Source organism: Poromitra crassiceps, assembly GCF_964638095.1.
Source record: "Poromitra crassiceps genome assembly, chromosome: 4".
In the NCBI taxonomy this organism is placed as follows: domain Eukaryota; kingdom Metazoa; phylum Chordata; class Actinopteri; order Beryciformes; family Melamphaidae; genus Poromitra; species Poromitra crassiceps.
Genome location: NC_139626.1, coordinates 64,363,659 through 64,377,566, shown reverse-complemented (window position 1 = coordinate 64,377,566; position 13,908 = coordinate 64,363,659). Strand labels below are relative to the sequence as shown.

Sequence of the window (13,908 nt, the reverse complement as noted above, 5' to 3'; positions counted from 1 at the left end):
AAACCGGAAGCTGGAGTCCGTTATAAAAGTTATAAATATAGTCACGTTATAAACAACTAACCAACGCTGGAGGTCCGTATGGAAACTCGAAATGTGTGTTACTCGAAATGGTTAAAAGTTAAATCAATTTGGTGGCGTTTTACTGCCATGTAACATAGCTAGCTAGCCGCTAAATTAGCCACAGTTAGTAGCCGACTACCCACAATGCATTACGTTATCCCAGCACCCGAACGACACGGCTGTTAGAGCAGAATGGCTCTGCTGTAAAAGGGTAAAATCCTCATAGACGGTTTTTTTTCGGGGGCTGGGGGGTTATCTAAATTGGTTACACCGGAAATAGAACCCATAGTTAATGTAAGGCAAAATGCCCGCCAAAAATAAGGTGGATACATTAAGATTGCGAGGCAGCTGGATTCAAGCGAGATCATGAGATCATGATCAGCATCAGGTTAGCAATACAGAGGCAGTGGTTTTGGACGTGGAGTGTGTAGACCAGGGTCCTTAAGGTGGTTCTGGACGTGGAGTGTTTAGACCAGGGTCCTTAAGGTGGTTCTGGACGTGGAGTGTGTAGACCAGGGTCCTTAAGGTGGTTCTGGACGTGGAGTGCGTAGACCAGGGTCCTTAAGGTGGTTCTGGACGTGGAGTGTGTAGACCAGGGTTCTTAAGGTGGTTCTGGACGTGGAGTGTGTAGACCAGGGTCCTTAAGGTGGTTCTGGATGTGGAGTGTGTAGACCAGGGTCCTTAAGGTGGTTCTGGACGTGGAGTGTGTAGACCAGGGTCCTTAAGGTGGTTCTGGACGTGGAGTGCATAGACCAGGGTCCTTAAGGTGGTTCTGGACGTGGAGTGCATAGACCAGGGTCCTTAAGATGGTTCTGGACGTGGAGTGTGTAGACCAGGGTCCTTAAGGTGGTTCTGGACGTGGAGTGCGTAGACCAGGGTCTTTAAGGTGGTTCTGGACGTGGAGTGTGTAGACCAGGGTCCTTACGGTGGTTCTGGACGTGGAGTGTGTAGACCAGGGTCCTTAAGGTGGTTCTGGACGTGGAGTGTGTAGACCAGGGTCCTTACGGTGGTTCTAGGGGGTCCCTATAACAAATTGATGAATTGTTTAACTTCATTATTATTGTACGCTTTCAGAGGAACTGCTTCACTAGCGCTCAGCTTCCAGTCTGGCCCTTCAGCTGAGTGGTTAAGTCTTGTGGTTGCAGGTCTGAGGAGCCAGGGATCCTGGATTCAACTCTCACTCGGGTAGCGCTACATTATTATTACACCATTTTTATTATCATTATTATTATTACTAGTGGAAATGTGCATGCTTCGCCTGCTCGCCCTGTGCTTGCGGACACAGCTCACACACGATGTGTGCTCGCCTGCTCAACTGGCATGGGCGCGCCCTGCCTCAGAACCCCTCACCTTATTATAGTAGTGAGATTATGACTATTATTACTAAATTAAATTGAGCGCTCCTTTCTAGCCTCCCGTGCATCGTCACCTTCCTCCTTCCCCTCCTCCTCCTCGTTAATTTCTGCCACTCATTGTCATATGCAGCTTGGCGGCCGGCAGTTATCTGCTGTCTATGTAGGCTGCTGCCCCCTGCAGGTTCTCTGTGTGTGTGTTCAGTTAGCTGCTGTCTATGTAGGCTGCTGCCTCCTGCAGGTTCTGTGTGTGTGTTCAGTTAGCTGCTGTCTATGTAGGCTGCTGCCTCCTGCAGGTTCTGTGTGTGTGTTCAGTTAGCTGCTGTCTATGTAGGCTGCTGCCCCCTGCAGGTTCTCTGTGTGTGTGTTCAGTTAGCTGCTGTCTATGTAGGCTGCTGCCTCCTGCAGGTTCTGTGTGTGTGTTCAGTTAGCTGCTGTCTATGTAGGCTGCTGCCCCCTACAGGTTCTCTGTGTGTGTGTTCAGTTAGCTGCTGTCTATGTAGGCTGCTGCCTCCTGCAGGTTCTGTGTGTGTGTGTGTGTGTTCAGTTAGCTGCTGTCTATGTAGGCTGCTGCCCCCTGCAGGTTCTCTGTGTGTGTGTTCAGTTACCTGCTGTCTATGTAGGCTGCTGCCTCCTGCAGGTTCTGTGTGTGTGTTCAGTTAGCTGCTGTCTATGTAGGCTGCTGCCTCCTGCAGGTTCTGTGTGTGTGTTCAGTTAGCTGCTGTCTATGTAGGCTGCTGCCCCCTGCAGGTTCTCTGTGTGTGTGTTCAGTTAGCTGCTGTCTATGTAGGCTGCTGCCTCCTGCAGGTTCTATGTGTGTGTGTTCAGTTAGCTGCTGTCTATGTAGGCTGCTGCCCCCTGCAGGTTCTATGTGTGTGTGTTCAGTTAGCTGGTGTCTATGTAGGCTGCTGCCTCCTGCAGGTTCTATGTGTGTGTGTTCAGTTAGCTGCTGTCTATGTAGGCTGCTGCCTCCTGCAGGTTCTATGTGTGTGTGTTCAGTTAGCTGCTGTCTATGTAGGCTGCTGCCCCCTGCAGGTTCTATGTGTGTGTGTTCAGTTAGCTGGTGTCTATGTAGGCTGCTGCCCCCTGCAGGTTCTCTGTGTGTGTGTTCAGTTAGCTGCTGTCTATGTAGGCTTCTGCCTCCTGCAGGTTCTATGTGTGTGTGTTCAGTTAGCTGCTGTCTATGTAGGCTGCTGCCCCCTGCAGGTTCTCTGTGTGTGTGTTCAGTTAGCTGCTGTCTATGTAGGCTGCTGCCCCCTGCAGGTTCTCTGTGTGTGTGTTCAGTTAGCTGCTGTCTATGTAGGCTGCTGCCCCCTGCAGGTTCTCTGTGTGTGTGTTCAGTTAGCTGCTGTCTATGTAGGCTGCTGCCCCCTGCAGGTTCTCTGTGTGTGTGTTCAGTTAGCTGCTGTCTATGTAGGCTGCTGCCCCCTGCAGGTTCTCTGTGTGTGTGTTCAGTTAGCTGCTGTCTATGTGGCTGCTGCCTCCTGCAGGTTCTCTGTGTGTGTGTTCAGTTAGCTGCTGTCTATGTAGGCTGCTGCCCCCTGCAGGTTCTCTGTGTGTGTGTTCAGTTAGCTGCTGTCTATGTAGGCTGCTGCCCCCTGCAGGTTCTCTGTGTGTGTGTTCAGTTAGCTGCTGTCTATGTAGGCTGCTGCCTCCTGCAGGTTCTCTGTGTGTGTGTTCAGTTAGCTGCTGTCTATGTAGGCTGCTGCCTCCTGCAGGTTCTCTGTGTGTGTGTTCACTTTCCTCTTTGTTGAAGTCGTTGGCTCGTCCAGAGTGGAAGTATCGGCAACATTTCCCGCCATGACAGTTGCGGGTGCTTCCTGTCCAACGCTGTCTTCCCCGCTTTGTGGACTCGCAGACGCAGCCTCGCCCGATACGCGGGCTCAAATACACAGCTCGGCCGTTAACGCCCCGGCCACACTGCAACGACCTTTTTCACGTGGAGACGCCTGCTGTCGCCTGCTGGTTACTTCGTGCTGCAGCTTGATTGGCTGTCTTCCTGTCTTTCCGTGTTTAACTGGTCGATTTCAAATAGTCCCCTCCTCTAGTCGCGGCCGTCCACCGCTCATCGCCTTGCAAAGCATGCTGGGATACCTGGCGATGTATCCAATACAAAATGAATGGGCAGCAGTGACAGCAGGCACACGTGAAAAAAGTCTCTGCAGTGTGACCGGGGCTTAACGCGGCCTCGCCCGCCCACCTGGCCTGTGCAAAAGGTGCTGTGATTCAAAGTTAACACAGTTGTAGAATGTAGGAGAATGAGTGTTCTGATCCTAGTTTCTCTCTTATCTCCTCTACATACAATACAGAGAGGATTCTGAATTCAGAGACACAAAAGTGAAGAGTCTATGGGGACTAAATTATAGGGGTCCTTGATAAGAAAAATAATGAGAATGACTGACTTAGGAAATGCAAATGTAGGCTACCTTGGAAATATAAATGATTGTGTCATTGACAATGTTAGATATTTAACAAATATATTATTGATCACAAGCAAGAAGGCAATGATAAGAAATTGGTATAAGCCTAAACCCCCTATGATAGAACACAGGTTAAAAAAGGATAGATTTATACAATTGAAAAATGACCTATCATCAGCTTAGAGTGAGAGAACATGTTTTAGTTAATAAATTGAAGAAATGTATGATTTCTGACACAGTGGAAAATGAATTATGGACTAACTGATATATACATTTCAAGATAGTGGATTTGTATAGGCCCTTCTTCCTTAATGGACACTTGTAAGCATGCTGCTGTTTTGTTGCTGTCTGTTTATTTTATGTTCACAAACAAACACAAACAAACACTCAAACAAAAACTCAATAAAGGAACAAAAGCCTCGCTGGAGCAGCACGTTTTGAGCTTATCCAACAGCTTTTATAAACCCAAAGGTTTAATGCATTTCCTCATCTCATAATCCTTCAGGTTCATATTCACTATAAATTTTCTTTACACTTTTTCTTTCATGTTTTCTAATTCACAATGAAAACTAACATTAAATAGAGAAACTCTTATCTCTTAAGCTTCTTAATCAGAAATAACAATAGTACTGTAGCGACCCAGAGTTTGACATGTCGGTGGGGATTACGACGTTACGTGAAGGCAGCAGACCAGCCAGTGTGTAGGGGACTTCCGGTCTCGGGTGGGGAGTCAGTCAAGCTAGGCGAGGAACGAGAGTGGAGGTGTGTAGCTAGGAGCGTAGCTAATGCTATGAGCTGTGTGTGAAGCTATGAGTGGAAGCCCTGAATAAAGCCTGTACCAAGTATTGCCTCTTCTCCTCCTCACTTAACGGTCCCGGGAGCGGACCGCTACAGTACATTATTAAGCAGTAATCTCATATTAGGAATTTGACATCCCAAATCCCTGACAGAGTGAAAAATCCCATCGCTGCTAAATCTGAAGTGGATTATCTGTGAGAGACCGCCACCTAGTGGTCATCAGTGAACATGGTCTGTAATTTTGGGGTGACTGGGGAAAAAAGCCAGTTACACAACAGATCTAACCACTTAAAGCTATGTGACGGGGAGAGACTCTTTAGTTGTCCAGTGGGGGGCGCTGTATTCTCTGGGCTGCCGTGAATAGCCCGAGAGGAAGCGGAAGCGAGAGAGCGCGCTGGGACTCATTAATTATTTTAAAAGCTACATTTCGGTGATATTCCCCAGCCAGTTTGTTGGAAAGCACTGGTGGTCGTCACGTTAAAGAGGAGAGTTGATTTAGGAGTAACTCGCGGAGTTTCGTGTGGGTTTTGAGCTAGAAAACCGTTTTCGTCGTGATAAGGAGCCGCCGCCGCCGCACTTGTGGACTGTCTGTGAGTTTTAACCCGCTGCTGCGCTGCCGAGAGGGTCCTCGCTGCAGCCCGCGGAATCGGGCGGAGTCGGATATGGGGCGGGGACTGACATCAGGGGGGCGGGGGCTGACATCAGGGCGGGTTTTTTGTTTTTTGTTTTTTTGCTTGTGTCATGTCACGTCACTTCCCTGAAAACGTCCAAGTCTCAGCAGTGTCGCTGGAGATTGTCCACAAAACGACTTGTAATTGTAAAACGGCTAGTAAACCTGCGATACGGTAATTCCTGCAATTGTACCTAACGTATGTGTTTGTTTAACCGCACGAAGTTTGCACTCGTTGTATTGTTTTCAAAGTTCAGCATTGTGCATGAAAAACAGGTTAGCGAATACAGCGTTAGCTTGTTGCTAGCTACGATAGCTCGCTAGCTTTTTTATTTTTAATGTTACCGAACCAAAACCACCGGACGAAGCGTTTATTATCTTACTGGCCTGATATCGCGTCTCTTAATTGTGTTGTATGAAGTCAAAAAGTGATCGTATGTTAACTTCATATTTGATTTGTAACGATGCAGTTGTTGTAATATGTAATTATCTCAACAGGCCTTAAGCCTACTGTAATGATCCGCTCCCGGACCGAAAGCAAGGAGGAAGGAGACGAAGTACGACTTGCAATCCGTGCATTTATTCACAGTCTTAGGTCACTGTTCTAGGCTTTGACCTACAGCCAAAATATACCTGAGCAATTGTAGCGCTCCTGTTAGCTGTTAGCAAACAGTCTAGCCATCACACACGCATTTAGGAACATGATCCTGTGTAACTGTGTCTCTCTGTCCACAGTCTGCTGTAACGTCTACAGCCGTGCTTCCAACTGTGGTGGCCCCCATTTCATCAACTACAACACAGTCTCCTGTTATCAGTCCAACAGTTACAGACTCTGCAGAGGTGGCACATAGGTAAGCAGCAGTGTAACAATTTTTTTACTTTACAACATGCGTAATTGCTAGTCGGAAAAGTTTGGGAACCTCTGCTCATGTAGCCTAGATTTGGATGTTTATTTATTACCTTTTTGACATCTGCCTCAGACACCTCACCATCTTAGAAGATGGAGAAGAGCCTGTGCCTACAAAGTCTTCAGAATCATATCACTGCCCATTCTGCTCATACAAGAATGCAGCGAGGCATTCTGTGCATTGCCATATGCAGAACCATGCAACAGTGAAGTATAAAGGTGAAAGACAATGTTAGGCTCTAACAGAAAATAATACACATTAACCTCATAACACCCAGCCTATTTTCTGGATTGAAACTAACTAACTAACTAACCCTAACCCAAAATCTTTTCTTTCAGAGTTCACCATTGTGAACTCTGAAAGTACAATTGGGGAGAAAATAGAGAATCTAATGTCACGCTTACTTCTGTATTCTCTGTTAAATCAACCAGATATTAGAAACCAGGCTGAAGAAAAAGGATATTACGCACATATCTAAATATTTCACACACACCCTCACACCCTTTCTCTCTCTGTGTGTGTGTGTGTGCGCGTGTGTGTGTGTGCGCGCGCGTGCGTGTGTTCCAGACAAGTCAGATCCTATAGAAAAGGCCCAGGTGTTGGTGCAGCTGCCCAGCAGTGACAGGTTCAAACCCTCCTACATGCACAGGTGTGTTGTTAGTCCTTCTGTTGCCTCAAACACTTCACAATGAGGTTTCACCACATTGCTGTCACCATGGTTACCAAGAGGCACATTCAGGTCGTTCAGACTTCAACACAGTTTAGAGGACTTGAGAAATTATTTCTGTATCTAATCCTTCCTTATATAAAAGGGAGTAAGTGGGTTCTGCAATTTTGGTCATGTTTTTGAGTACACTCGGGCAATTGTGATGTCACTGAGGATGTCACTATGACATCATTGTGATGTCACTGATGATGTCATAAGACGGACATCAGTGACGCAGCAGCTCGAGCTGCAGGGTGGGCGAGCCCGCACAGCGGGCGAGCCTAGGAATCGAGCGTGCGAGATGCCTAGTTCATAAAGATGCAAAAGTTCTGTGTACTTGTGAAAATGTACCTATAGCTGTAGAAAGGGATTTACTGTATATAGTGTATATATTCTGGTCTTCATCTGTCTGTCTGTCTGTCTGTAGTTTTGGTATGACAGACAACTACTTTGTGTTTGTGGAGCAGCCGGTGAAGATCAACCTGCTCAAGTTCCTGTCTGCCTGGAGCATCAGAGGAACCAACTACATGGACTGCTTTGAGTCCAACATCGGGGTAAGTGTGTGGTGTGTCTGTGTGTGTGTGTGTGCGCGCGCGTGCGTGCGTGCGTGCGTACGTACGTACATGCATGTGAGCCCCTGCATTTTTCCTCATATATGTGTTATGTGTGTGTTGTAGACATGGTTCCACCTGGCCAGTAAGGAACCAGCCAGTTATTTGAGCAGCCACAGGTTCAGAACTTCAGCCTTTAACCTCTTCCACCACATTAACTCCTATGAAGACCAGGGCTTCATCGTCGTCGACCTCTGCACCTGGAAAGGGTACGGTCCTGTGTGTGTGTAAGGCACAGATTAGCCATTGCTTTGTGGTAGTTTGTAACACCTGTACCGCAGCATTGCCTGTTTGTTTGGGTTGGTGTGCTGGTGCAGCTAGTTGAAATGCTATACCAGCAGTTCATTTGACTTCAGCGCCTCCATGACACAATTTACCTTTTTCACAACAGGCATTTTGTATCTCAAAAGGAGGGTCAACTCAGGTGCAACCAAAATATTAATGAGGGTTTCCAACTTCCAATCCATTTAGGTGTTCCAGTGCTGGGGCCCTCATTAATGTTTTGGTTGCACCTGTGTTGAAAATGACTGCTGTGAAAAAGGGTCATTGGAGGCTTTTTGAACTGTGGCACTGGCTACCCTCAGTGTGGCGGAGCCATAGATGGTACAGTACACATATTCCAATCACCGCCCCAAGAATAACCCTGCCAACTACTAATGATAACAGGAAACGATGTAATCTTATTTATCAGTTTTACAGATGTTTATATTGTAACCTAATATATCAACCAATGAGATTAATTTGTCCCTAGGTCCCACAGGTCCGTGTGCCATTCACACGGACATCAACCCTTGCCCGACCCACCTGTGAGGTGGGCCGCCAAGCCGGGTCGGGCCTTTCAAACACAAAATCAACCCAGGAATATCCCTGGCTGGACCTTGGTGTGAAAGAGGTATATTATACTGTAATTACTCTCTATCTATCTATCTATCTCTCTATCTATCTCTATCTCTCTCCAGTCATGACTTTGTGTATAACTACCTCTATCTGGCCAACCTGAGGGAGGAGTGGGAGGAGGTGAAAGCAGCGATGAAGCCTCCTCAGCCCGAGGTCAGGCGATACGTACTGCCACTGGATATACACAGGGTGAGTGCACACACACACGCACACACGGCACGCACACACAGACACACACACACACACACACACACACACACACACACACACACACACACACACTACTGTAATATCATAGGCTCCTAAATGTCCTTAAATGAAGGCTAGTAGGTTGATAATGTAAAAGCAGACTTTAATGGAGGTGGCCACGCCTCCAATGGTGTGTGTGTGTCTGTGTGTGTGTGTGTGTGTTCAGGAGGAGCAAGGGAAGAACCTGGTATCTCTGCCCTACACCACGGCAACTGCTGTTCTCCATGGAGACGGAACCATCTGGCTGGAACCTGAAGTCCTCTTCTCTGGACCCAGACAAGGTCAGACATGCACGCGCACGCACACACACACACACACACACACACACACACACACACACACACACACACACACACACACACACACACACACACACACACACACACACACAGATGCACACATGCCCAGACACAAATGCAGTGTCATTAGACAGACAGACAGACAGACATTGTTAGCCCTTAAGTTTTCATTTAGACTCCCATCTTTTTATATGCACAGCATCTCTGGGCTACAGGTAAAGTCACTTGCTTATAGAACATAATAGACAGTAAACTATAGGTGCAGTCATCTTGGACATGACGGCTTGCCACTTCCTACATTGCAGCGAGGCCAGAGCATTAAATAAAAAATAACCTGAACCTTTACACATGAGCCCTTGTGTTCTTTTTTCAACAGGTGTGGTGAACTGGAAAGTGTTTTCCACCGACTACACGAGGACATACAGGATCCCCTACCAAATCTGCAACTGCATACAGTGCCGAAGATTATATAAAGACACTGAAGGCTACAGGGGGCATGGACAGCGAGGAAAAGTGCAGGGGTTTTACTCAGAGAATGATCTGGCAGGATTTTGCAGTATTGACTGTTTTTATGAAGCTGGATGCACTTTTCACGAGTGAGTGAGTGAGTGAGTGAGTGAGTTTCCACGGTCATGAGTCAAAACCTGTTCTGAATCTGTATCTGGCAGACTGAAGATGGCTTTGTAGCCGAAACGTTTCTGTTCAGTTTTCTTTCTCTTTTTTCACATGGTAGCACCTTTGTATTATTTTATGGACCATTAAATATATGGCATCTTCACATCCGTGAACCTTTGGAGTGGACATTCCATTTTTTCTTTCAGTGTGTGAGCTTCTCCTGGTTCCTTCCTGAATCTGTATCTAAAATCTTACTATATAATGAAACGTCTGTCCTGTCTGTACAAGCGAAGCAGTGGTTCTATGGAATTGCTTTGAAGCGCGTGTAGCAACTCATAATGTAATAATGGTTTATAATGTAACAACGGCTCATAATGTAATAACTTAAATGTAATAAAAGTTCATAATGTAATAATCGGCTCATAATGTAATAACAGCTTTGCGCATAATGTAATAATGTAATGGCAGAGGTAAAGATGATGATGATGATAATCCAGCAATTTTCTCATATGAGCCATTACATTATGAGCTGTTATTACATTATGAGTGATGCCATTAAGGCTCATAATGTAATAAGTTATTACATTATGCGCAAAGCTGTTATTACATTATGCACTCATGATTTTATTACATTATGAACTTTTATTACATTTAAGTTATTACATTATGAGCCGTTATTGCATTATGAGTTGCTACAGCGCGTATCAAAGCTTCAGTTGCTTTGACATGTATCAAAGCTTTGGTGTTGCTTTGAAGCATCAAGGCTTCGGTATAAAAGTCAGTCGCACTGCCGGAAATCATTTGTAGGCACGATAGAATAGTGGATTTGATATCGAAAGATATCACCTCTATTTTCAGATCTTCTATTTCACTATATAAACATTCTACTGTGAAGCCGAGCATGTTCAGTCTGTGTAGTGATGATTCAGATGTTTTCTCTAATATTCCAGCTAACACTCCAGATGTTATTGTCAATGAAAATGAGAGAGAGGTGTTTGTTCTTGAGGTTGGCTGTACCTTTGACCACAGCCTAGAGGAGGCCTTTCTAACCAAGATGCTGAAATATCAACAGCTGCAGCAGACCATCTCACAGCTGGGCTGCAGGTGTAAACTTCTAGTTTTCATATTTGGTAGCCTGGGTCATATCCATAAGCTGGTTGTGAGAGGCCTTCAGATGGCTTGTCTCCCAAAGAGAAGGGCCAAGCAGTTAGCAAGGTATTGTTCAGTATCTGCTATTATTGGTAGACGCTCAATATGGAGGAGGCGCTGCTTTTTGTACCCATGAAGTGGATACTGACCGCTATCTTACCTTACAGTAGAACTGTATCTGTCAATTTGCCATTGTCATCATCCTGTGTGGTGTCATCTTTTGTGTATGCATTAATGTGATCGCCAATTAGGCACTCATGTATCTGACTGACTCCCAACATCTGATTGCATTAGTGTTTATGTCCTTTGTACTTGTATCTATGTAGACATAAATAAATCATTTAAATGTGTGTGTGTGTGGAGCATGCACAGTTCACCAGAGAGTCAGGCACGTTAAGGGTGTTTAACCCTCTGTTATCATTTTCAAGCTCTCCAAAGCAAGCTTTGAACCAGTCAGGTGATTCATTCAGGTAATGAGCTTTGTATCAAAGCTTCAGTGTCACACTTGCCATCACTACTTTGATCTGCTTCATTAACGAACCAGTCAGGTGATGCATTCAGGCAATGAAGCAGTTGCTGCTTGGAACAATCCATCTCAAACTGCACATGGCCATTGAGCATTGGCATAGGCAGAAAGTGAAGTAGACAATGTTTTCATTTTCCCAATTTTACGCTAATTCTGAGTATAAATCGCGGCAGATGTTATGTTGCCCTGACGTTATGTTGCCCCGACAGGGCATAGACTAGTCTGAAATGATAATCTGAAAATCTGTTCATGTACTTAAAGTTGTGAAAAGTCATGGAAAAGTTATTTTTTCTTCTGTCTAATAAAGTAAGTTTGTTTCTACAACACTGTTTTATTGTCCTTGTTTCTGTGTCTCTGAAATGCAGCACTCAGCCAGAAAGTTGACAATATTAATTTTAAAAATACATTATATACAGTCTATAGGTGTGTGCGTGTGTATATATTTGTAGGGATGTTTGTGTGTTAACATTAATTACAACATTAATGTGTTAAATCATTTTCATGGATGCCTTTCTCATTAGTAATCCAGCTGTACAATCCCTCTAGGCTACTATGACAGTATTATATGCAGTGTTGGGGGTAACTAGTTACAAAACTAACGAGTTACAGTAGTATATTACTTTTAAGCAGTAACTGAGTAATGTAACGAGTTACTCACTCTATTTTGGTAATATTATTACAGTTACTGAGTCCGGTAAGTAGTTACAATCTGACAAAAAAAAAATCAAGAGCCTGTGTCATCTGAAAATACCGAAAACAGTCCCTAAAATAAATACCTCTCCAAGTAACTAGTAATATGTAATATATTACATTTTGGAAGTAACTTGCCCAACACTGATTATATGTTACATAATTATCTGCTTGGCTATATAGATTTTTTCAATTTTCAAATTTTTTATTTGATTTAAATTTTTTATTTTATTTTTTCTCTATTATTGGATTTATTTATTGTCTTCTTCTTTTTTGCATCGCAGCCTGTCAATACACTAATTACTCTTCTTTATTCTTTATCAAATTAATTATAATGTTGTCTAATTGTTTTTTGCATCAAGTACCCCTCTCTTTTGCATTGCAAAAAGAGCGTCATACACCTTTAAGAAATAAGTGGTCGTAAGTAAGCCCCGCCCCCCTGATGTCAGACCCCGCAGTAAGCCCCGCCCCCCTGATGTCCGACCCCGCCCCATATCCGACTCCGCCCGATTCCGCGGGCTGCAGCGAGGGGTACTTGGCGCTGCCCGCACGGGAGAAAAGGGGCTTTTGATCTGTGTCTCGAGCGGGGCTGTAGTTTTGTGCACGTTCAATGTTGGAGGATTTCACTGCTTGACACTGCCTGTCAAGACGGGGCGAGAGAGAGAACTGCGTGGAGTTGCTTCGCCAGTCAAGTGGGAGTTCTGTGTCTGTTTAACCTGGTCGCTCGTTTCGGAGAAGAGGAGGACCTTTGTTTCTGTTCAAGAAGAGGATTCGTTTAAAGAGAGACATTCACCTGTTAGACTTAGAGCGAGACGGGTGTAGCTGCGCGTGCGCGAGGGAACATTGACGAGAGGACTGTCGCGTGTGACGTTGTCGTGGAGACCGTGCCGCCGTGCGCGTGCACACAGGCGCATTCAGTGCATCGTTTTGCGCGAGGACTCAAGTTAATATCCCTGCCAACCAGTGACACTGCGTCATCGCCTGGCCCTGATAGAGGTGACTCACAGGTACCATTTTGTTTGTTTGTTTATTTCTGAGACTGTTTGATTGAAAGATAAACTAAAGAGTAATTATCCATTTATTTTATAAATGCACTTTGACCTAGATGTTGCCAGAATAAGAGGTAGGAAGTAGGCTACTGTTGAAATAAGGATTTCATTTTCATTGGAAAATAACAACGGGTATACGGTTAACATAAAACAAGAGTTAATTAAGCAATATAGCATGAGAGCAAGTGTGTTGTGGAGAATATATCCCGCTGATAAGCTGTTATCCCACGAGGCCGCTATAAAACGGTTTCCAAGTATAATAATATAATAATAATAATAATACTATAAGTCCGACTGGCATGGTTTTTCTTTAAGAGTCAGTTGAAACACTACTGTAATGCGGGACCTCTAGCAAGAAGATAGACATGCGGGTGATTTGATTGGATCGTTCTGGAGACTGAAGTCGACATTGGCCAATCCTGGCACTTGCTGAGAAGCTGAGAGCTTTTTGCAAAACCCGACACCAGAGCCGTATGCCGACACCAAGTAACGTTACGTCTTATTTAGAAATGCGGGGTTAAGAGTGAGGGCGCGCGAGAGAGGGGTTAAGACATTAGCCCGCAACCAATAACCGAGTCCAATAACCCATGGCCATGGGTTATTGGACTCGGTTATTGGATTTATACAATGGCTGTGAAGCAATCAGATTGCTTGATTTGAGAGAGCCGTTTTATAACTAAGAATAATTTGGGTTATAAAATAATCCTGTTTTTTTTTTTTTTAACTGAAGGTGAATATTTTGGCTGAACGTTTAATGTGGTTTTGGTTATTGAATGTTTGTGAAAATAACTGAACTGAAATAACTGAACTGAAATAACTGAATTGAAATAAATTTATTTTATTATCTAATTTACATAAGGGAACACAAACCAAAGAAAATAAATAATAATTCCCTTTAAAAGTTATAAG

At 44.6% G+C, this 13,908-nt stretch overlaps 1 protein-coding gene and 1 long non-coding RNA gene across 2 annotated transcripts; both read left to right on the top strand.

The window, feature by feature from the left end:
• Nucleotides 1–6,109: 6,109 nt before the first annotated feature.
• On the top strand, nt 6,110–6,821 carry LOC310775430. The gene is made up of 3 exons (XR_014552670.1): nt 6,110–6,151; nt 6,281–6,426; nt 6,776–6,821. It is a non-coding gene; the product is annotated as an uncharacterized lncRNA (long non-coding RNA).
• Nucleotides 6,822–7,348: 527 nt separating this feature from the next.
• On the top strand, nt 7,349–10,386 carry LOC310775904 (all-trans-retinyl ester 13-cis isomerohydrolase-like; the record flags this gene model as incomplete). Its single annotated transcript, XM_083636028.1, has 5 exons — nt 7,349–7,468; nt 7,592–7,734; nt 8,485–8,611; nt 8,838–8,952; nt 9,347–10,386. The coding sequence occupies 5 exons, from the start codon at nt 7,349–7,351 to the stop codon at nt 9,568–9,570; spliced, it is 729 nt and encodes a 242-aa protein (XP_083492154.1). The 3' UTR covers nt 9,571–10,386.
• Nucleotides 10,387–13,908: the final 3,522 nt, after the last annotated feature.